The sequence below is a fragment of the Ascaphus truei genome, chromosome 1 (assembly GCF_040206685.1).
Source record: "Ascaphus truei isolate aAscTru1 chromosome 1, aAscTru1.hap1, whole genome shotgun sequence".
Classification (NCBI taxonomy): domain Eukaryota; kingdom Metazoa; phylum Chordata; class Amphibia; order Anura; family Ascaphidae; genus Ascaphus; species Ascaphus truei.
In genome coordinates this window covers 417,929,957-417,955,242 of record NC_134483.1, presented here as the reverse complement: position 1 = coordinate 417,955,242, position 25,286 = coordinate 417,929,957, and the positions used below count along the sequence as shown (strand labels likewise).

At 44.6% G+C, this 25,286-nt stretch overlaps 1 protein-coding gene across 3 annotated transcripts in view; it reads right to left on the bottom strand.

The window, feature by feature from the left end:
- The window catches only part of CLGN (calmegin), an 84,111-nt gene that overhangs the window by 12,398 nt on the left and 46,427 nt on the right, over positions 1-25,286 (bottom strand). For all 3 annotated transcript variants that reach the window (XM_075614917.1, XM_075614900.1, XM_075614907.1), the window contains 7 exons: positions 19,799-19,940; positions 16,334-16,415; positions 15,489-15,681; positions 9,415-9,604; positions 5,305-5,418; positions 3,043-3,199; positions 2,560-2,775 (listed from right to left, as the gene is read on the bottom strand). In XM_075614917.1, coding sequence (XP_075471032.1) covers positions 2,560-2,775; positions 3,043-3,199; positions 5,305-5,418; positions 9,415-9,604; positions 15,489-15,681; positions 16,334-16,415; positions 19,799-19,940 — 1,094 coding nt within the window. The remainder of the gene's footprint in view (positions 1-2,559; positions 2,776-3,042; positions 3,200-5,304; positions 5,419-9,414; positions 9,605-15,488; positions 15,682-16,333; positions 16,416-19,798; positions 19,941-25,286) is intronic.

Sequence of the window (25,286 nt, the reverse complement as noted above, 5' to 3'; positions counted from 1 at the left end):
GATCGCCTAAACTGGAATTATATGTTGTCAACCCTCCGGGAGTTTGGGTTTTAATGGAGAGTTTTTCAGAGCAATTGAGGCTCTCTATTCTAATCCCACAGCTAAAATCTGGTGTTTAGGGTTCCCTTCCAAACCCATCTTAATAATAAAAGGTGGAACTCGCCAGAGATGCCGGCTGTCACCCCTGCTCTTCGTCCTATCACTGGAACCGTTAGCTGCTCACATAAGAAACAACCCTGATATAGTTACATAATAGATGAGGTTGAAAAAAGACGTACGTCCATCAAGTTCAATCTGTGCTAAATGTAGACAACAGATACTTTATCCTATATCTTTACTTATCAAAGGAGTTCAGAGTACAAATCAAGAATATAAAATGTAGTTGTTTGCGGACCAGTGACATCTTTGCCTAATCTATATAATGAATTAGATAGTTTATTAAACCCATCAGGCTTCAAACTTAATAAAAACAAATCAGAAGAACTAAACATAAACATCCCTAATGAAGCTATCAAAGAAATGTCCTTACATTTTGACTTTAGATGGCAACACCATGCAATCAAATATTTAGGAATATATTTGACTAATGTTTATGAATCTTTATATAAATACAACTTCACACCTATACTAGAAACGCTAAAAAAATAATTTATGTAATTGGAACAAACATTATTTATTTTGGATAGGTAGGATCCATTCAATTATAATGAACATGTTACCAAGAATCCTATAACTCTATAAGACGCTCTATATCCCAGGTGCCTGCCGAAGACCTAAAGGGGCTCCAGAGACACATACTGTATCAACATTTATTTGGGCAGATAAAAATAAAAAAACAAGGATTAGTAAAAAAAAAAAAAAAAAAAACATTGTGCCTACCAATAAATAATGGAGGACTGGCCCTACCCTGTCTCTTCAACTACTATAGATCAGCAAACTATCTCATGGCACCATGAAGATGAAAAGGTGGGTCGAAATTGAATCCTCTGCGACAGCTCCTACACCCATATACATGCTCTTTCGGTTCCCAAAAGCCAAAACAGCTACCACATAATACCTTCCTCCCCACAACACAACATTCTCTAAAGATATGGAGACAATCCAAACAGCAATGTAATGGAACCAACGAAAATTCCCAAATTGCACCACTATTTGATAACCCAGACTCTCTCCCGGGACAATCAAGAACACCTTCAAAATTTGTCAAACTAAAAATATAACCAGAAATCAAGGACATGATACAGGCATACCCCGCATTAACGTACGCAATGGGACCGGAGCATGTATGTAAAGCGAAAATGTACTTAAAGTGAAGCAGTACCTTTTCTCCACTTATCGATGCATGTACTGCACGGCAATCATCCTATACGTTCATGACTGATGTAAATAACGCATTTGTAACAGGCGCTATAGTCTCCCCGCTTGCGCACAGCTTCGGTACAGGTAGGGAGCCGGTATTGCTGTGCAGGACGTGCTGACAGGCGCACGCGTGAGCTGCCATTTGCCTATTGGGCGACATGTCCTTACTCGCGAGTGTACTTAAAGTGAGTGTCCTTAAACCGGGGTATGTCTGTAGAAGATCGGTCAATAAAATCTACCCCCCTCACATATTTCAAAGAACTATGTATAAATCTCAATTACCAAAAAGACCTTATATCAATCCTATATAAAGCTTTTGTTCTTATAGAAACACAAGCACTAGAAAACAGAATAGAAAAACTGGCCCATATATTCCCAGGGACGACACCCATTTGCCCAAAGGGATGCGGATTAAGAGCGTCATACCTTCACGTGTTGAACGTGTCCATACATAGAGCCACTTAGGAAAAAAATACACAAACTAATCCAAAGAATGTTAGACATTTCAATTCCCATGGATCCATGGTTATTCTCACTAAACAAACCTCTAATAGACACAAATATAAGTACCCAACGATTAATCTCCCACATAACAGCAGCAAAATCCACTTTGGAATCCCTATGGTTTAAACAAGATCTCGCCACAATGCAGCACATAGAGGAAAGAATATAACATACATTTTCCATATAAAAAAATCACAAGTTACTTAAAAGACTCGTGCACAAAATTCCTAAACACATGGGAACCATGGATCTACTACATGAGCGGACCGGGCCTCAACAAGGAATCAGCCCTCCTTTAACTTCCCTCTAAGCATCTTATCTACTAGTCTTGGACATCTAATGCCATCTTGAGACGTGATTTAGAACTACTGGGAGCCCAATGTTACTTGAAAACAAATAGACAAAACATGTAAAAAAGACTTGTATTAAATATATATTTTAAAAAAACGGAGATGTGCTTGGTTCCACCCTGTTATTATTTAATGAACTGACAGAACTTTGCATCATCCACAAGAAGACGATTTCAAGCAGCATTGTAAAATGTGGCATTAAATTACAGGTGTAGGGTCTGAGGAAAGGGCGTTTGTGCCTGAAACGTCACACTATGATTGTACCTATTCTGCAAACGGATTAGACAGAGCTTTGCCAACCCTACAGCTGCAGCATCATTAGGACACTGCTAGATAACCACCATACCTCGTTTGCGCTGGCTACCAGTTTCTTCAGACCCCAGCTGTCGGAGGCCCAGCGGTCGGCCACTTCCTTTTCTGAGCAGATGATGAAGTTGTCGAAGTAGATTTCGGAGGTCATGGACCACAGCTCCAAGCCAACGGCGCTGAAAGGCGTCATTTTAAAAGGATTTAAATCTTCGAAATAATGTGGATTCGGGATTTTACGTGGCTTCCAGATCCCCTACAGAAAAACAAAAAACATGCCTTTGTGAATAGTAATGCTACTTGTCCTTATAGGCATGTCTGGGCATGAATACAGCTTCTAAAACCACAGATGCAGCTGGATTGCTGAGGTTCTATATACAGGGCTGTGTAGATGCCCAAAAAGCAGGTACAGCATCCAAGACATGGCTCCCTAAAACAATAAAAAAAGTGTGGGGCTTTCTGGTGGCGAGTGATCATTTTTTTTTGTGCCGGCAAAAGCAGTTAAACACGATTTACGAAGTACCTGGTAACTCGGATTTTCAATCAAAGGAGGGATCCATTTGTCTTTATAATTGGGGTTGCTTATCATGGGGCGCTTCCACTCGCCACATCCTGGTTCGGACTCACACTTAGGGTTGGGAACCAGAGGGGCTTCCCATTCTCCGTCCATTTCATCATTCCTGCCAGCAGCAAGACAGTTTTTAAGTCATAATGTGTGTATATCTTTATTTATATAACACCCTCCAGGTACCTAGCGCTTCACAGCAGCAATACGTGTGACAGAACACATAATACAATAACACATGATGGGAATAAACGCTTCAGACATGAAAGAAACAAAGGAAAAGGTGTCCCTGCCCGGAAGAGCTTACATGTTACTTTCATTCTAGATCCAACTATGGGGTAAATTCAATATAGTCCAAAGTGGCTGAAGTCAGAGGATTTTTGGGCCGCTTAGGACTACGTATATAGAATTCACCCCTAAATTGGATTTACAAAACTGTTAATCTGTGCTTATTATTAATATGATTATGATTTATTGTGTGGTTGTTGTCAAATGTTAACTCTATACAGTATCTGAACAGAGATCCCTTGCCTACTATTAATAATTTTTGTTGAATTTTTCTATTTTTTTAATGTTACGTAATGCAGTCATATTGCAGGCACAGCGCTAAATGCTGCTTACATTAGCAAACATCAATGTTTTTTTTTAACAAAGAAAGCATAATAATCATTGCATTAAAATGATCAACAACAACAAAATACAGACTATAGAAAAAAAATCATTCAAATTAATGAAATAGTTATTGGATTAGTGAATTGTTAATGGTCTCTGGAAACTGTACTGCAGTTATACCAAACATAATTAAAACCCAACTATTCATTGTTTTAAATGCTAATCAATGGTGTCATTAGGCTGTACGGCGTTTTGGAGCATCAGAAGGTGTCTTGTTGCAGGAGACTTGCTTTGTAAATGTGGGCTGCCGTCTTTTGATATGTTATAAGAATCTGAAGTACTGCCGTCACTTCAGGACCAAAGTGTACTAATGGCAGTGACATGCTTACAGGGTTACATCTTGGTGACGGATGCCCTTTTTATTCCATTAATACCTGACCACTACAAGCATTTTTAAAAGTTAATTTATAAACATGCTGAGCTTTAATTTCCTCTGGTTATATTCTCTGGCTGCTCCCTTATGTCTGATATAATTATGTTCAACAAAAGTTTGCACCGCCAGAGCCTTCTATCTCCCCCTTCCCTTTATTGGCTCGCAGATAAGGACGGGCTGGGAATAGACCAGGGGTCTGCAAGAGCCATTTTATTAAAAAAATCTTTGTCCAAAATATTCCGAGAGCCGAAACACATGCATGAAGATTACACACCCACAAACATATACATATACTGTACACACACTAATAGGTATATACTGTATAAGGTATATACTGTATACGACAAACTTACTTAAATCAGAATTAGGGAAAGGAAAAAATATGTGGGGGAATAAAATGCATCTCACAATAATAAGTCCCTTTTTTTTCCATTGTTTTCCTATGCAAAACAGTTTGTAATTTAGAAATACACAATACATATATTCACATACACTACCCCCCAAATACACACACACACACACACACACACACACACACACACACACACACACACACCACCCCCCCCCAAATACATACATATATACACATTGATTGAGACTGAGATTGATTGATATATATATTAATTAATCACTACACAAGGGGCTATCTACTGCAACGCATATGAATTACCAGCTCTACAGGCGCATTATCAGTAATCTGTTTCACTTATTGTCCAAATAAACATCAAAATGTTTTCTTGAAGGAGCAAGTTTGAGCCACTTCTGGAAATACAACTTCGAGAAACCCAAAATAAAATATTGTGCCGGCATCAGAGGGGCCCGGTGTGGGACAGTGCAGGAGGCATGCCAGCAGGTTGGAAGATGCACGGCGGCAACAAGAGGCCCGACCAGCAGCACAGTGAGGGAGAGAGGCAGCAACTGGGGAGAGGCAACCTGCGGACGGAGGAGAGCCGCATGTAAGTGCGGAAAGAACTGCATGCGACTCGGGACCCGCAGGTTGTCGACCCTTGGACTAGGATAAAGAAAACACTTAGCTTTAGGCATGGTTACATTTGTTTAAGGAATTGCACCCTTATTAGCTGTGTAGCCCTAAATAATTGCCTGCAATCTTCAGTGGGTGAGTTAGCAGTTCAGGGCTAAGAAACAGGACAGGACAGAGCAAAAGTAATTCTCACCAGTCACTTGGTCTCTGTGCATTTATATCTGATATCAAATGTGGTTCATCATCCAGCCATCCCTCAGGTTTAACAGCGTTGACATCCTCTATTTCGACAGGTCCACCTTCATCCCTTTAACAGAAATCATATGCACCGCTGAACTATTAGTATTTTATTGTAATCGATTTCCAACAGTCAATTGCTGAAAAATGGGTGTACATTTCTTACCTAACTTACATGTGGGGTCATTCATTGCACAAGATGCATGAAACATATAGGACAGAAACACACAAGTCTTGCTGAAGTCTACACACATTGGTAACTGGGGTTGACCAGTTAGGTAAACTATCTGGAGGTTAAACTGGCCATCACAAATGGATTATCTTGTTTGTGTGGCATCAAGGACTCTGGGGTTGTGATGTGTAGAGGTTTGTAGAAAGCTAGAGCCAGAACATTTATGGCAAGTTTGTTGGAGTATTTTTCACTTAAAGTAACTGTAAGTTCATTAATAATGTACAACGTGAGAGAAACACTCCTCGCTCAGCTAGGCAATAGTACAAAGGAGTAGTGTTGGGTGATAGTTGACGGTGCAAAATCAGGAGTGGAAAAATAGGGCAACTAAAGAGAAAGGCACTGTACGCATCTGCACTCAGTCTACTAATAGTATAGTGAAGGTTGGATAAAAAGTAACTTTTATTAGGTTGGATGAAATAAATGTGTCCAGGAAAATCAGCGCGCCTCAGATGAAGAATGAAAAAGAGAGAAAAAAGAAAAAATAGTGAAGCATGTTCACAAATATCTTCAGCGCAGCATATGGTAAGATATGCACTTACATGAGAGTGCCTGAGCCCACGCACTTAGGCCCAGATCAGACAGGATGGTACGCGACGTGTGCGCGCACGTTCATCGCTCTTTGAGGTTAGTGGACGATAGTTGTCACATTAGAAACTGCTTGAGGCGGCAAACTACAGCGTGCAAACTACTACTGCGACATTTTGCCGCAACAACCCAAATTGAAATTTGGGGCTGCAGTCGCGTCACGTGAGCTGGTTCAGCCAATAAAGGCAAACGAGCTCCGTGACGTGTTCGTCACGCTCCCCGCCACGCCCCCAAACGCCGCGACCCAATTCCTGTAGTTTGAGCACAGATCACTGGACTGCAGGAGCGCGTGCCGGAGGCGTGCACGCAAGCGCGTGGACGTAGCAGCCAGTCTGAGCTCGGCCTAAGAGGTTTCTTTTATTCCTCCGCTCCCACAGCAAATGGACAAAGGGAATCAAAGCCTCTTCTCCAAAATCCAACTTTATATAAAAATCAAGGTATCACTCACATAAAAACTGAGTATACACGAAAAAAATGGGAGCAGCTGTTGCACTTTTCCTCTCCTCCGGTGACCGCGACTCTCGCAGCCGGCGTCGTACGTCATTTCCGGTATTGTGAGTGTTGTGCTAATGCTGGTCCCAGGGAACGTGCTTCACTATTTTTTTCTTTTTTCTCTCTTTTTTCATGTTAGGTGCGCTGATTTTCCTGGACACATCACTTGGGACTGGGAACAGTTCCCTTTCATGCAGCACTGAATTGTATATTGGTTTATTTAGATTAGACCACATTTATGTTAGCGCATCCTTATTTTGTTTTAAATGGATAAAATAAATGCCAATAGGGAATTTAGATACAAAAAAAGATCTATACAATAATTCAAAAATACAAACAAATATATACAGGGGTAAATGTGCGAGCTTACAGTGCCTTTCACCTCATTACTAACACAGAGAAACCCCAACCGAAACCCTGTAATTAATAAATAATCATACTAATATAACATAGCCTTCCGGCAGTTACTTCTTTTCCCTGGGCCTTTCCTCTGTTAGTCCTGTTAGCACAGGCAGTGGAAAGGTTAATTCCTTCCTTAGGCCTGTGTGGGTATTACAGCCTTGAATGATGTATCAGTATTCAAGGGCAGGCCTAGCAACTTCTGTGGATGTCAATCTGAGGGGTGGATATTGGTTGGAACGCCCCCTGTAATGTGTGGGCCAATCTGTATCCAGCTCTGGCTTGCTATGAGTCAGAGTTAGAGACACTCCCCAAAGATGATAAATTCTGACATCCTCCCAAATTTAGTTGTTCTGTTCAGTCTGAGACTCCCAGGATTGGAGTAAGAAGGAGAAGAAAAGGGAGCCTCTCCCTCCCACCCATGAGGGGTTGGGAGGGAAGAGAATTAGGCCTAAGTCAGGGCTCTGATTTAAAAAAGAGAGAGAGAGAAAGAGAAACATGAGATGATCAAGAGATAAGAAATGCCTGTTCTCTGTACTGTGAGTTGACTGCAAAAAAACCACCCAGAAAAGACCATGCTGTATATTCCTGTCTCTGTGTATGGAGGAGTGTCAGTGGGGACCCATCCCCTGAACATCCAGAGGATCCCTGCTGGCTTGAGGCACCGCACCAACTGAGACCCAGGTAACCTGTTCCTCCTGTCCTGTTTCTCCCCACACCACCGCGGAGCGCTCAGCCCTCCTGTTACCTACAGGTCTGTACCAGCACCAGAGTAGCAGAAAAGAGCATAACCCCCCCCCCCCCCGAATCTCACTTAGGGGTAGGGGTAGATTGGCTACACTAATAATACCAATGTGACGACAATCTGCGCATAGCACACCAAACTAGCAATGTACTGAACTGGCTGTGTCCACGACTGGCAGGGTTTGCCGGATGACATGTGTATGCAGCCTCAAATCCACTCTGCTTGGATCAGAAAGAAAGCTTGGGGTGCAGCCCCTCCACCTCTCATCTTTTGTGCAGTGGGGCCTGTCACGGGCAGGGAGCTGGACTGGAGGGAGAGAGGGGCCTGCCACGGGCAGGGAGCTGGACTGGAGGGAGAGAGGGGCCTGCCACGGGCAGGGAGCTGGACTGGAGGGGGAGAGGGACCAGCCACATGAAGGGAGCTGAACTGGAGGAAGGGGGCCTGCCACGTGCAGACAGCTGGACTGGAGTGGGCCTGCCACGTGCAGAGAGTTGGGCTGGAGGGAGGGGCCCTGCCACGCAGAGAGCTGGACTAGAGAGAGGGTGCCTGCCACGTTCAGGGAGCTGGACTGGAGGGAGGGAGCTGCCACGTTCCTGGTGCTATAAACCTTGGCTGCAGAAAAGGAATTCATTTGGAAATGAGTGGAATATTCTCACTGCAGAGAGAGTAAAACCCCTCTCCAGCATACAAGCAGGGAACCATTCCACCGGGACATTGTTAATAACCTGATGCCTGTATGAACTGGTGTGGTTACTATTACAAACCCCATATTGCCATTTATTTCTATGGACACTTGTTTGAAAGTCAGAACATGACATTTCTGCTTCTCAATGTCTCTGTAAGATGTCTACGTTAGGGACATTATTTTACAGTAGCTAGCATGTCCCTCCCTGGACCCACAGAATGTATTTTAAGACATAATCATTACTGGCCTACAAATTAGTTATACTGAGTTGACAAAGCAGAGATGTGGTGATGATACAGATCTGAGGCATTGGAAACAGTGAGGTGGACTAAGGAGAAACAAGATGTGTATTGACAGATGAAGGATAACTGTTCTGGGTCTGAAAGGGAATATTGGGATTTACACGCTCCCCTTCGATTTACAGCTTCAAGACAACTAAAACGCAGAACAAAAAGGGTCCAGGTGTATGTGTCAATTCTCAATTGTCAATTTCTTATCTTTTCCCCTATGCATCATATGTCCCCAAAGGTAAGGCATAGACACAGGGGTGAGAAAGGACTTATTCACTGACAAGATACTGGTTACTTGAGGCTTAGGCACAGACTGCAGGGCCAAATGCAGTAATGTTGACTGCATGATATGACCAAAGATTAACCCTGAGTGACAGGGCAAAGGAGATCGAGCAAAGGCCAGGTAGGGAACAGATTACTGCAATAACCAGGGGAAACAGGCATGTAAAGAGAATCATGCTGCCTTATCTAATGTACATTTATATACACCTACCTCCCCCTATCCACCAACCTGTCTTACAATTTCTGTCGCACCAACATCCTGCATGCAACTGAACAGGGCTTAGTAACTTCCCCCCATGGAATAGAATCAGGCACTCTGTTTAGGTAAAAGTCAATTAAGACATTTGCTTTCTTACCAATCTTCTGGTTTGATGGCGTTGGGGTCAGAGATTTTGGCCCTTTCATCCCACTCATTTGGCATTTTGTCGTTGGGATCGTCTATTTCTTTTGGTGGATTCAGCGGAGGGATCACATCTTCCAGAAGACTTCCTTGGCTGACGACAGTTTGGTCAATTAGCATTTCAAACGTGTTGTCTGGCTTTAGGACTGATTGGATCAGAGAAACATAGCACCAATTAGTTTCGGTAAAAAAAATCTTCTCTTGGCTAAGTGACATAAACAAAAGCAACCAGCTGAATGGATGGGCTTAGCTAACAAAAAATAGAGACACCCCAATGATAGCACTCATCAAAGGATAATAAAACAAAATGATACAGTATTAAGACTGTAGGCAGGACGCCTGCACTAACATTGGCTGGGCGGAGGCCGGGCATACATAGTTACATAGTAACATAGTAGATGAGGTTGAAAAAAGACATACATCCATCAAGTTCAACCTATGCTAAATTTATATGACGGATACTCTCCTTACAGTATACTATACTATACAGTATACAGTATACTCTCCTTACAGTATACTATACTATACTTACAGTATATTGATCTAGAGGAAGGCAAACAAAAAACCCCAGTGAAATATTATCTAATGATATCCCATAAGGGCAAAAATTAATTCCTTCCTGACTCCAAGAATTGGCAATCGGATTATTCCCTGGATCAACATCCTTCCCATGTATACTTATTTGGTATATCCCTGTATACCTTTCCCATCTAAAAAGATGTCCAACCTTTTTTTGAACAAATCTATTGAATCTGCCATCAGTCTCCATGGGTTAATGAATTCCACATTTTAACTGCCCTTACTGTAAAGATCCCTTCCCTTTGTTGCTGGTGAAATTTCCTTTCCTCCAACCTTAAGGGATGGTCCCGAGTCCTTTGTACTGCCCGTGGGATGAATAGTTCTTTTGAAAGCTCCTTGTACTGTCCCTGAATATATTTGTATATAGTTATCATATCCCCTCCTAGACGCCTCTTTTCTAATGTAAATAAATATAATTTAGCTAGCCTCTCCTCATAAGTTAGAATGTCCATCCCCTTTATTTATTTGAAAAGTGAAGAATGCGCGACGCACCACAGGAACGAAAAATAAATGAACTGGGGAGAGGGTAACTCCAAAATTAGCTTTTAATAATTCATCTGATCAGCAGACCGGCAAAAAAAATGGAGACGACATGTTTCGTGCGTGTGCACTTTATCCCGGCACCATCTTCTTTTACATGTGTAGCCAGGTCTCCCCAGCCTGTCAGCACCCCCCTCACCTTACTGACGATCGCGGGTGCAGCCGAGTCAAATGGCGGCACCGCGCGGCGATCTCAGGGGTGCGGGCGGTCAGGCCCCGGCTCGGGGGTTGCCAGGGCCGCACGCGCGTTACAGGGCTCCCGGCGCTCTCGGAGCCGGGTTGTAAGGGCGCCGCCATGTTGCGCCGGTTCGCGCATGCGCAGTAGGTCCCAGGCGGCCCCGATAGCTCGCGCATGCGCAGGGAGGCTGCGAGAGGCAGGGAACAGTTGCGTGAGGGCAGGGAAGGCGCAGGAGAGTCGCGCGAGAGTAGGGATAGCTAGTGAGAGGTTGTGGCGGCCATTAGGGGTTAGTGTAGGCAGAGGGAAGTGCCCCGGGACTACAATTCCCATGAGGCTTAGGGCCAGGCACACCAGGTGGTACAGTGTGGCCAATGAGGGCCAAGAGTCTGAGAGGAATTGGATACAGTTTCGCGGGCAGAGAGCTGCGTGTTCAGTCAGAGACCGGAGCAGCCCAGGGAAGGAGGTAGGGTACAGGAGTCAGGGACTCCCTGTACTAGGCCAGTACCCCCAGGGCCCGAGATAGCTCAGCTCCCCAGTAAGGTGAGTGTTGCCAGGGGCAGCCCTCAGGTTAGGGACCCTGCCACTTACATTAGTGGGAGCTGGGAAAGAAAGGTTACAGAGAGTTGGAGTTAGGGGAGCGAGTGCAGCTCCTGCACCCATATAGGTACCCACACCCCAGGTAGGCCCCAACTCCCCACTAGATTAGTGGGTAAGTGCTGAGGGAGGCCCAAGATAGGGACGCTGCCCTTAGCATAGAGTGCTGCCTTGTCAGAGTCACGGCTGTTAGGTCTGACAGGCAGGCGCCTTGTTGCGCAGCACGTTGGCTGCAGCCTCCAGTGAGCTACAGCTTGCTGCTGTAGGCGCTGGGACTAGTTAGAAAGTAGTGAGGCTGAAGGGACTTGGGTAGTTAGGGGAGTGGGACAGGTCATTACCCCCTACCGGCCATAGGAGTTCCCCAAGCCACTACAGGTTGCTGTACTACAGGGACAGGCCCTAGGTTAGGGTTCCTGTCACGTTAGTACCACTTATATAGATAGGGACACAGCGGCTGCTGCTGTTCCTGTGGAGCGGTTGGACCCACGTTGGGGTCCACAGAGACTTTCGTACGAATAGGATCGCCCCTGGCGGTCCTCACGTGCAAGGAGTTCGGTTGGAGGATTAGACGGATTCATCACACGTCTGACCCTTTGAGAGGATTGTTGCTGACCCGAGCACCGGAGTGCTCGGCAGGTATTATACCATCATATGTGCACCAACAGGCCTAGAAGTTCTTAGTGACTGCGCAGTCACCCATTGACTATCTCTGTAGGAGTACGGGACATTGGGTGGGGTTCTTGGGACACTGGGTGGGATCACCTAGTGTTGGGGAATCGTCCTGCGAGACGTCACTGTTAGTGTCTCCTAGTGAGAGGGACACAGGTTATTATTATTTGTTAGTAAAGTCATTAGTTATATAATCACTGTGTGTGTGGTTTCTGAGTGGGTTCCTATGTTAGGGTCATTCTACATTTCCATAGAATCCTACATAGGTGGAGGCGCTGAAAGAAGATACGTTCCAGAGGATTCACCCCAGGCTCTCATTAGCGGAGGCTCAGACCTCCTGTGAGCCTGCAGGTATACGCACCACACCGGTAACACTACATGTTCTACTCACCCACACTATATATGCGATTGGGTGGGGTGGAATACCCGTTACACATGTATATGCTGTAAACACTGAGACTTATCAATCACATCAATCAAAAGTAGAGCTGCTAAGGATACTTTTTCTATTCAAGATTTAAGGAATTGGATATTACTGTAGTGTTTCTGGATTCAAACAGTATAGTGCCTTAAATATACTGTTGGGATTGCTTTTTGAAGCCGCAGACTTGGTCTTTGGACCGTTTTTGCCTTTATTAATTTGGTGGCTCTTCTCTGCACTCTCTCTAGTTCCATAATGTCTTTTCTTAGGATTGGTGTCCAAAATTGTACTCCATATCCAAGGTGTGGTCTTACTAGTGCTTTGTAAAGGGGCATAATTATGTTTACTTCCCTTCCATCCATTGCCCGTTTAATGCAAGATAAGATCTTGTTTGCCTTTGCAGCTACTGCATGACTTTGGGCACTATTGCTAAGCCTGCAGACTACAAGCACTCCTAAATCCTTCTCCATCAAGGATTCCCCCAATATATCTCCAGTTAATTTGTAAGTTGGCTGTTTATTCTTGTTTCCCAAATACATAACCTTACATTTATCTGTATTAAAAACGTATCTGCCAGTAGGAGGGAGTTCTGGTAAGTGCGTCTGCAGGGGGCCAAGCTTTATGTATCATGTGTCCAGTATAATCAACAGTGCTATTCATATGCTTCTTTAAGCAAGTGTGTCTTAAGGTGGGTCTTAAAGGTGGATAGAGAGGGTGCTAGTCGGGTACTGAGGGGAAGGGCATTCCAGAGGTGTGGGGCAGTCAGTGAAAAAGGTTTAAGGCGGGAGAGGGCTTTAGATACAAAGGGGGTAGAGAGAAGACATCCTTGAGCAGAACGCAAAAGTCGGGGTGGTACATAGCAAGAAATTAGGGCTGAGTTGTAAGGAGGGGCAGAAGAGTGTAAAGCTTTAAAAGTGAGGATTAGCTCACCCACTCCAACCTGGTGTAATTCCTGCACAGCTGGGCTACCTAATCTCTCCCTGTAGTAGCCTTTCCCTGCCTGCTTCCCTCTGCACTGGCAGGTCCTGGTCTCTGCTGGGCGCTGCTGCATGCACTGGTCCAGCGGGGCAACACTCTCTCTGCAGTTCCCTCTCTCTTAGGCTTTGGTCCCGCTGCGTCTGGCGGCGCGCTCGGCCGCGTGCGCATTCCTCACCAGCAGGGGTATCCTTTCCTAGCCGGTCCCAGTCCCCCCTCGCTGCACGGCTCACAACGTGCTGTGACGCGTCAGCCGCCAGGGGATGCAAGAAAACTGTGATCCCGAGCGGTGACGCGTCACGTGGTGCGCTGATGAGCCTATTAGCGACGGGGGCGGGAGCTGTCAGACAGCTTCCTCCACAAGATAGGGGGTGGTGTGTGTGTATCAGCGTGTGTGAGGAGGGCATTTGTGGGGGAAGAGGGAGGGAGCGGGAGCTGCTTACCTTCCAGCAGCCCACAGCAGCTCCCTCCTGCAGCCCGGGAGACCGAGCCCAAAGCACGCCCCCCCCTCCCACTCCCCTCCCGCCCCCCTCCCGCTCCCTACAGACCGCATATCGCGGTCTGTGCCTGTCAGCGCGCCGCCTGTCTGCAGTGGGGGCGCGCTGACTGAGGGAGCGGGGCCTTAGCCTTAGGAGTGATGCACGGACTCTCTGTGCAGGATGGGCCTGCGCACCATAACTCCCTCAGCTCCCTTACCAACTGTCACCAACTGTCATTCCACTGGCTAAGCAGTCACATGGTCCAGTGGAATATAATTCTCAAAGGGGCCATGTCCTGTGCTGATAGCAGACACAGGGGGTTACACTTATAATAGGTTTTAGATCGGGTTTAACATATAAACATACTCCACCTCCTCTTCTATTTGCTCGATCCTCCCGAAAAAGAAAATAACTCTCTAAATTAACTGCCCAGTCATGAGTTTCATGGGTGGAGGCAGGACGCCTGTAATAATATTGGCTGGGTGGAGGCAGGACACCTGCATGCAATAATATTGGCTGGGTGGAGGCAGGACGTCTGCACTAACATTGGCTGGGTGGAGGCAGGACTTCTGCACTAACATTGGCTGGGTGGAGGCAGGACGTCTGCGCTAACATTGGCTGGGTGGAGGCAGGACGTCTGCAATAACATTGGCTGGGTGGAGGCAGGACGTCTGCACTAACATTGGCTGGGTGGAGGCAGGACGTCTGCACTAACATTGACTGGGTGGAGGCAGGGCGTCTGCCCTAACATTGGCTGGGTGGAGGCAGGATGCCTGCACTAACATTGGCTGGGCGGAGGCAGGACGTCTCCACTAACATTGGCTGGGCGGAGGCAGGACGTCTGCACTAATATTGGCTGGGTGGAGGCAGGACGTCTGCACTAACATTGGCAGGGTGGAGGCAGGACGTCAGCACTAACATTGGCTGGGTGGAAGCAGGACGTCAGCACTAACATTGGCAGGGTGGAGGCAGGACGTCAGCACTAACATTGGCAGGGTGGAGGCAGGACGTCAGCACTAACATTGGCTGGGTGGAGGCAGGACGTCTCCACTAACATTGGCTGGGTGGAGGCAGGACGTCAGCACTAACATTGGCAGGGTGGAGGCAGGACGTCTGCACTAACATTGGCAGGGTGGAGGCAGGACGTCAGCACTAACATTGGCAGGGTGGAGGCAGGACGTCTGCACTAACATTGGCTGGGCGGAGGAGGCAGGACGTCAGCACTAACATTGGCAGGGTGGAGGCAGGACGTCAGCACTAACATTGGCAGGGTGGAGGCAGGACGTCAGCACTAACATTGGCAGGGTGGAGGCAGGACGTCTGCACTAACATTGGCAGGGTGTAGGCAGGACGTCAGCACTAACATTGGCTGGGCGGAGGAGGCAGGACGTCAGCACTAACATTGGCAGGGTGTAGGCAGGACGTCAGCACTAACATTGGCTGGGCGGAGGAGGCAGGACGTCTGCACTAACATTGGCTGGGTGGAAGCAGTGAAACCCGTTTTGGGGTATCCCCTGTTAGTGCTAAATTCTCTGCCACTCTTCAAAATAGTGATTTGCACTGTAGGATTTGACATGTAGATGTGTAAAACATACCCAGAGTGTAAAGATGAGTCTTTTTGTCTTTAAAGTATTTTTTTAAGTCAACCTCAGGACGCTTCGCATGTTTTTCGTCAAAGTCTCCAATTAGAGGATTCTTATGCCTGAAGATCAAATGCAATTTATAATCTTCCCCACATTTGTCTGGTCCAAACATAATAGTATACGGTGTCCTGTCATGGAATTCATCCTGCAAAAAAGAAACGTGTACCAATAATATATATATATATATATATTCACGGCAGGAAGGTGTCAAACACAATACACAGGCGTCTGTGTATAGCAATCACTATAAAAGTATTATATATTGTGAGATTGAAAGAAAATAAAAAATCTTCCTGCACTATAACACAAAATGTAAATCCAATAATCATGATTTTGTAAATAAAGTCTAGGTCTAATGGAGCGAACATAGGGGAACATATGTAGGAAGTATAGAAAACTAGCAATTTATTCATGTAAAACATGTCTCAAACACAAACGTAAGAACCATTTTGTGGTTATCGCTATATCATAACCTCTTGGATTAGAGGGCTGCCTTGTTCTAGATGATGTTTATGCTAGCTAGGTTTATACATATACCGTATGACAAACTCTCACACCGCTCTAGAGAATGCATCAAATGGTGTCTCATTAATTAATAGTAATATTAATGTGGTCTCCTTTATCATTCCTGTGACTGGGAGCGAGAATTGCAGTTCCTATGCAGTTGTGGCCATGGCATAATCTTGCAATATGATTGACAGACACCAGTTGTTTTAAAGTCCCTTTTTAAGAAGCACCACTCCTTGAACACTTCTTTACTGGTGCAGATAAACTGAAGTAAAGAGTAACTTGCATACCAGATCCAAACTGCTTGAATGAGACAGAAGTTTAAGGTATGCGCCTCCACAGTCAATGCCACCTTGAAAATTCACTTCATACCTAGAAGGGAAAGAAATTAGATCACTGGGTCTTGTAAACATCCGTCACAAATACTATAAAAAGAAAACAAATGTATGTATGTATAGCTTTATGTTACGGCAGTAATACACGTAACATAATTATATAACACATAATGGGAATAAGCGCTTCAGACATAAAAGTAACAATAGGAAAAATTAGTCCCTGCCCCGAAGAGCTTACAATCTAAGTGGTAAAGTGGGGAGAACTTACAGAGACAGTAAGAGGGGGATCTGGTAAGTGCATCTGCAAGGGGCGGTCAGTGCATCTTAGGCCTCGGTCCCGCTGCGCTCGTTGGCGCGGGCGGCCATGTCGCGAGTTCCCCACCAGCAGGGGAATCCTCGCGAGCCGGTCCCGGTCCCCCCTGGCGGCACAACGCACTACACGCTGTGGCGCGTCAGCCACTAGGAGACACAAGAGAATGGTGTTTCCTAGCGTTGACGCGTCACGTGGTGTGGCTGTGAGCCAATGGGGAGGGGAGGCTGCGGGAGGAGGAGAGGCTTCGGGGAGCGGGGAGAAGTGTATGAGTGTGCCTGAGTGCGTGAGTGCCTGCCTCTGTCTGTCTGTGTGTGCCTGTGTGTGTGCGCGTGTGTGTGTATGAGTGCCTGCGTGTGTGTCTGTGTGTGCCTGTGTGTGTGTATGAGTGCCTGCGTGTGTGTGTGTTGCTCATTACTTACCTTATCTCCAGCCCGAGCCCGTGAAGGGAGGAAGGGGGGGGGGGGAGAGTAGCGGGTCCCTCTGCTCAAGCCACGCCCCCCCTCCCACCCACCTCCCGCTCCCTACAGACTGTGTATGTCAGCGCACCGCCTGTATGCAGTGCGGGCGCGCTGACTGAAGGAGCGGGGCCTTAGCCTTAGGCACATTCTATAGTGCTGGGTGCGTGCTGCGCCGCTGCCTGCGCTCAAATGTATGTATGTATGTGTGTATGCGTGTATGTATGTATGGGTGTGTGTGTGTGTGTGTGTGTGTGTGTGCGTGTCAAGGATTGCAAAACAAAAAAAAATATTTATTAAACTTTTTTTTTCTTTAAAAAAATCTAATTTAGGACTTCCTTTCACTCACACAACCCATGCACACACATATACTCACACACACACACACACACACACATTAACTGCTGCTCCCGGCACTATATACAGGAAAAGCATGCGGCACGTGCACGCGCGTTCGCATAGGAACGCGCGGCCGCACGCTGTATATAACAGCCCCGAGATGTATCGTATCAGCCAGCAGAGCTACCCATAGGCTTCATTAAAGAGGAGTGTTTTAAGAAAGGTGCTAAAGGTGGAGAGAGAGGGTGCCAGTCAGATATTGAGGGGAAGGACATTCGAGGGGTGTGGTGCAGTGAATGAGAAAAGGTTTTAGGTCGGAGACTAACATCATTTTCCAAGTAGGCTTCTTTTTTCCTGTGATCACTACCATTCTTTCTGACACATTTCCTGAGCTGGTGCTACACTTAGAGAATTTCTCCTGCTACATACAATGTCAGCATTATTATTATGAATTCTAACAAGCTTTATATTCCACTCTAATATAGGATGGCTTTGTTGCTTGGCCCAAGCCCTCCCATTAATTATTAGCAACTATTTTATGTTTTTTTAAAGATTTCCCAATAATTCACACAACATACACTATGTTTAGTGAGCAGGCAACATATACAGGTAGTCCTCGCTATAAAATGTTTCACTTTACAACGAATGGCATATCCAACGCTTTACAATGCAACCCTAAGGGCCGTTTTTCGACGCCGGAATGCGTTATCTGACGCCGGAATGCGTTATCCAACGCTCACCGCCACTGATTAACATGGGACTCACTTTACAATGGTTTCACTATCCAACGATACTTCCAGAACGGGTTCTGTTGGATAACCGAGGACAGCCTGTATATTAATACCTAAGAGGACAAGCCATCCGCCATTTGAATGGAGGCAGATATTGCGTGCACCGGACATTTAAAGAAAGTAAAGAATCACTGTAGACATAAAACCTAGAAAAGATTTGTCAAAGTGGAACATTAAAAAGTGCGGTTTTATTTTTTAGTGGCACAGATGATGTATTACATTATTCCTAAATCTAAAGCAGCAATCCTGGCTATTTTTTTGTAAAATATACTGAGTGAGTCAGCATAGAGATGCCTTACCTTTCTTGAGTTTGGGGTTTTTTGGTTGTCCCTAGCGTATACTTATTCATTTAATTAAAGATAACGCATATTGGGTATTACACTTCAACCTCACCCCATCACTGCTACTACCTCCCATTTTATATGAATATTGTATTCTTTATTTTCAATAAATGTAGACTTTATTTTATATTAGATTTAATAAAAGTTATATTTTAACTGTCCCAGGAGTGCTACATCAAATGAGCTTCTAGCTAGAGGTCACAGGTGTTAAATACACCTCTCCCTCTAATTTTTGATAAATCTATCATATTCAGCTCATGGTATGCACCCGATGCCAATCTAGGCATTTGTGGACTAATCCATATTTCAACCCTATATTTCCATACAATTTGAGAGCAGCATATGTTACTTGTATTTGTGTTTTTTTATTTTTTATTATCAGGATTTGAACAGGGGGTTTCGGAATCTAAACTGCACTATTTTTTACCTCTAGCGACCCCCAGTTCCCAAGACACTGGGTGTAATTACTGGTCTTCTACTTTCCCTTTAATATGTGCATCAATACAATCCACACAATGATAAGTAATTAGCTAAGTTGCAGATCGATCCGTTCTCCTGTGATCGATCGGCGAAGATTTGGCTCGGGGGTTCACAAAATGGCTGTCAGTGCAGCCGAAGAGGACCAAAGATGCAAAATTCTGTGGGGAAGATCATGTGACCAAGCAGTCACTAGATACAATTGGTGCACTGCTAGAGAGAGGGCAGGGCTCAAAAACGGGTGTGCCAGAGCCTGCTTCAGAAGAGGAAGGGGATGTTACTTTATAAATGGTTGCAATAGAAACAAAAAATGCTTGTTACATTATAATACATTAAATATGTCATTCAGAGTTGTTTATTTATATTTAAAAAAATGCTACAAGTATTTTCTCAAAGTACAGAACTGATTTAAAACTTTTTTTTTTTTTAAAAACACGTCAGATATTGTTTGGTCTGCAGCTTTAACTTCGTCCATCAAAATCGGTCCCACAGGCCAAAAGAAAGCCTTCCTATTGGCTGGCCAGTTACATTTCCAGGGAGGACACGCGTAACTACGCCGGTAAGCTAGCAAATACCGCAGCGTTGCCCTGGAGGACACCCTCAGGGTAATTGTGATTTGGTGTTTTTTTACCTTTTACATTACAAAGTAAAGCAAACATTTTTAAACAATCACATCACGTGGGAAGAGGAAAAAGGACACTTACTGGACAATCAGAGGTTTGCTGTCAAAAATAAAAGGCTTCTGTAGCTGTGCTGCTATGGCATGGTGCTTTGCAATGGACTTCAGAACCAGTCCTTTGTCTCCTGATATTTTATTCTCCAATAACTCTTCCACTTCCCAGACCCCTGAGGAAGAGACCACAGATAAAAAAAATATATAACACACAATAAAACAGGACACATGTAGCAGACAAGATTAAGTTAAAAAAAAGGCTTTATTTTTACCATTTATAATAATCACTCTTTTTTTATTGGTAGAGGAGGGCCAGAAACACACTACAAGGAGTAATAATAATCACATCGTGAATTGAAGAACATAAAAACATCCTTAACCCCTTCCCTACTAAATGCACTTTGCACTACGATATCATTACGGCATGATATGTTGCACTATATCATGCCATAACCATGTCCGTCTTCTCAGTGGTTGAAATTGCTTATAAAAGTATTAGTAAGTAGTTATACCATCTATAATATATATTTTTAAATGATACATTTAGTAAACACTGCAGCAACGATCTCTGGACTGCATTCAAGAAAGATTAGTAAAATATAAATAAAAAATCAGGTTGTTTTTTAACCAGAAGGTGGCACTGCTAGCGTATAAATGCCAAAAATCAGAAAAGCGTGAGTGTGCAAATAAAATGTAGTGGTACACCGCCGTCCCTGCTATTACCACTATACGTATTCACAGCACGTTTGCATGGCTCATCATTTACATAGCTAATACATGCCATTCTGCTCCTGAGAAAGGCCAAGTGTGGCTGAAACGTCATTTGTTGGCAATAAATTAGTATTGAAAATTCCGTGGAGCCGTTCTTTATACCTTTCATCATTCACATAGCGCATGTGATTACCTTTGCTAAATACTTACCTCTGTAGGAGGTGCCGGTATCTCTGTGAAGTTGAAATATCCCGGTCATGGTGGCCAATAGGGAGCTGCAAGGGATGACATCACGGTTTCCTACTGGCCGGCGTGACGCGGGGCATTTATAGCCGCCATTATGTTAGGCACACAAGTTCCCTGGCTACAGAGATACCGGAATACCCTACAGAGGAGGTATCACTGGAAGCAGGGGGTCCCCGGAAATGTTAAAATGCAATGCAGACTGCTCTGCTGCTTTAACCCAATTGGAGTAATTCCTACTAGTATTATGCAAGAAAATAGCAAGCTTTTTTTTTTCCTCTGGAAGGCAAGAAATACGAATTAAAACAAATATGTATTCTGGACTACAACAAGACCAAAATAAATACACAAATCATAGTGTAATGCAGGGGAGCGCAATTTTTTTTCCTGCGCCCCCTGAGGGCAGTTCCCCTCTCTCCGCGACACCCCCCCCCCTTTCCTTGGTCCAGCGTCATGATGTTCCTTTGCATTGGCAACGTGATGTCACATGACCTCGCCGCGTCATTTGACACCGCGTTGCCATGGCGACGCGTCTAAGAAGCCGCTGGAGTCAAGGTAAGTAAGGTTTACAGAGGCCTTTGCCGCTTCCCCGGCACTTATTAAGTGGGGATCTGTGTTTTGGGCAACTGCCAGACGAGAGGCGTACGGTTTTAGAAGAAACCCCTCTACAGCGTTAAACCCCTATGGGTTTTTACTCACACTGGTCCGTGTGAGTATTGACAGTAGTTCACTTTTATTTCCACGACTTGGAGACTTTTTGTCTCTTTTAGGCCACCATTTATAGAGGATTATATTCCAGCAATCTCTGCTGATCTTATTATACCTACAGTATATATACATATATCTTATAGCTGTGTGTCTGATTCGCGCTCCCCTTGTTTTCTCTATGTCTTTCACATATCGGGGAGAAAAGGTAATCTCCCCTACAGGGTGTTTGAGCTGTGGACGGGGGACCCCTGGACGCTTACACCTTATGGAGAAGGGGACACCGGGGTTCCCTGAGTGTGGTAATATTTTTCCTAATTTTCTACCATTAGCAATAGTTCTAATCTCAGAGAGCGCCCAGGTACCTTTTGTCTTTGCACAGATTACAATGACGTACCAAATTCTGCACCCACGTGTGGAACTTTTCTATCTTGAGTCAGTGGCCAAATGTTACAAAAACACGTTTACATTTGCCGCAAACAGAAAATGGAGCAATGCATCAAAACAAACTTCTAATTGCACTTTCTTTACGTTGATAGATCTCCCCCCATTACATCAGCACCGAAGAGATAAAAAGGAAAGAACAATAATAACTAGAAACAATTTAAATGAAACAAGCCAGAATCAAATAGAAACTTCTGCATTTTTAAACAGGAAGCAAATACGTGGAACGGGACATTTGGTGCCGGTTATTTCACCAGGACCAAATGACTGCCGACGGTCGACCCGCAGACGGACCATCCCCTGCAGCTGGTCCTCTGCAGGAACCTCTGCCACCTCTAAGGCAAGTTTTACTGGTTAGGGGGTTAATTTAAGGGGTTTTAGCAGTTAGGTCAGGGGGTTCATTTAAGGGGGTTTAGTGGTTAGGGTAGGTTTTTTTTAGGGTAACGGCTTAGAGTAGGGGTTTTAGGGTAAGGGCTAAAGGTAGGGGTTTTTAGGATAAGGGCTATAGGTAGGGTTTTAGGGTAAGGGCCCTTAGGGGTGTTTAGGGTAAGGGCCCTTAGGGGTGTTTAGGGTAAGGGCTATATGTAGGGGGTTTTAGGGTAAGGGCTATAGGTAGGGGTGTTTAGGGTAAGGGCTATATGTAGAGGGTTTTAGGGTAAGGGCTATAGGTAGGGGTGTTTAGGGTAAGGGCTATAGGTAGGGGGATATTAGGGTAAGGGCTGTAGGTAGGGGTATTAGGGTAAGGGCTGTAGGTAGGGGTATTAGGGTAAGGGCTGTATGTAGGGGTATTAGGGTACGGGCTGTAGGTAGGGGGTTTTAGGGCAAGGGCTGTAGGTAGGGGGGTATTAGGGTAAGGGCTGTAGGTAGGGGTATTAGGGTAAGGGCTGTAGGTAGGGGTATTAGGGTAAGGGCTGTAGGTAGGGGTAATAGGGTAAGGGCTGTAGGTAGGGGGTTTTAGGGTAAGGGCTGTAGGTAGGGGGGTATTAGGGTAAGGGCTGTAGGTAGGTTTTTTAGGGTAAGGGCTGTAGGTAGGGGTATTAGGGTAAGGGCTGTAGGTAGGGGTAATAGGGTAAGGGCTGTAGGTAGGGGGTTTTAGGGTAAGGGCTGTAGGTAGGGGGGTATTAGGGTAAGGGCTGTAGGTAGGTTTTTTAGGGTAAGGGCTGTAGGTAGGGGTATTAGGGTAAGGGCTATAGGTAGGGGCATTAGGGTAAGGGCTGTAGGTAGGGGTTTTAGGGTGGGATATATGTATGGGGTATTAGGGTGGGATATATGTATGGGGTATTAGGGTAAGGGATATATGTATGGGGTATTAGGGTAAGGGATATATGTATGGGGTATTAGGGTAAGGGATATATGTATGGGGTATTAGGGTAAGGGATATATGTATGGGGTATTGGGGTAAGGGATATATGTATGGGGTATTAGGGTAAGGGATATATATATGGGGTATTAGGGTAAGAGATATATGTATGGGGTATTAGAGTAAGGGATATATGTATGGGGTATTAGGGTAAGGGATATATGTATGGGGTATTAGGGTAAGGGATATATGTATGGGGTATTAGAGTAAGGGATATATGTATGGGGTATTAGGGTAAGGGATATATGTATGGGGTATTAGGGTAAGGGATATATGTATGGGGTATTAGGGTAAGGGATATATGTATGGGGTATTAGGGTAAGGGATATATGTATGGGGTATTAGGGTAAGGGATATATGTATGGGGTATTAGGGTAAGGGATATATGTATGGGGTATTAGGGTAAGGGATATATGTATGGGGTATTAGGGTAAGGGATATATGTATGGGGTATTAGGGTAAGGGATATATGTATGGGGTATTAGGGTAAGGGATATATGTATGGGGTATTAGGGTAAGGGATATATGTATGGGGTATTAGGGTAAGGGATATATGTATGGGGTATTAGGTAAGGGATATATGTATGGGGTATTAGGGTAAGGGATATATGTATGGGGTATTAGGGTAAGGGATATATGTATGGGGTATTAGGGTAAGGGATATTTTATGGGGTATTAGGGTAAGGGATATATGTATGGGGTATTAGGGTAAGGGATATATGTATGGGGTATTAGGGTAAGGGATATATGTATGGGGTATTAGGTAAGGGATATATGTATGGGGTATTAGGGTAAGGGATATATGTATGGGGTATTAGGGTAAGGGATATATGTATGGGGTATTAGGGTAAGGGATATATGTATGGGGTATTAGGGTAAGGGATATATGTATGGGGTATTAGGGTAAGGGATATATGTATGGGGTATTAGGGTAAGGGATATATGTATGGGGTATTAGGGTAAGGGATATATGTATGGGGTATTAGGGTAAGGGATATATGTATGGGGTATTAGGGTAAGGGATATATGTATGTGGTATTAGGGTAAGGGATATATGTATGGGGTATTAGGGTAAGGGATATATGTATGGGGTATTAGGGTAAGGGATATATGTATGGGGTATTAGGGTAAGGGATATATGTATGGGGTATTAGGGTAAGGGATATATGTATGGGGTATTAGGGTAAGGGATATATGTATGGGGTATTAGGGTAAGGGATATATGTATGGGGTATTAGGGTAAGGGATATATGTATGGGGTATTAGGGTAAGGGATATATGTATGGGGTATTAGGGTAAGGGATATATGTATGGGGTATTTGGGTAAGGGATATATGTATGGGGTATTAGGGTAAGGGATATATGTATGGGGTATTAGGGTAAGAGATATATGTATGGGGTATTAGGGTAGGGGATATATGTATGGGGTATTAGGGTAAGGGATATATGTATGGGGTATTAGGGTAAGGGATATATGTATGGGGTATTAGGGTAAGGGATATATGTATGGGGTATTAGGGTAAGGGATTTATGTATGGGGTATTAGGGTAAGGGATTTATGTAGGGGGTATTAGGGTAAGGGATATATGTAGGGGGTATTAGGGTAAGGGATATATGTATGGGGTATTAGGGTAAGTGATATATGTATGGGGTATTAGGGTAAGGGATATATGTATGGGGTATTAGGGTAAGGGATATATGTAGGGGGTATTAGGGTAAGGGATATATGTAGGGGGTATTAGGGTAAGGGATATATGTATGGGGTATTAGGGTAAGGGATATATGTATGGGGTATTAGGGTAAGGGATATATGTATGGGGTATTAGGGTAAGGGATATATGTATGGGGTATTAGGGTAAGGGATATATGTATGGGGTATTAGGGTAAGGGATATATGTATGGGGTATTAGGGTAAGGGATATATGTATGGGGTATTAGGGTAAGGGATATATGTATGGGGTATTAGGGTAAGGGATATATGTAGGGGGTATTAGGGCAAGGGATATATGTAGGGGGTATTAGGGTAAGGGATATATGTATGGGGTATTAGGGTAAG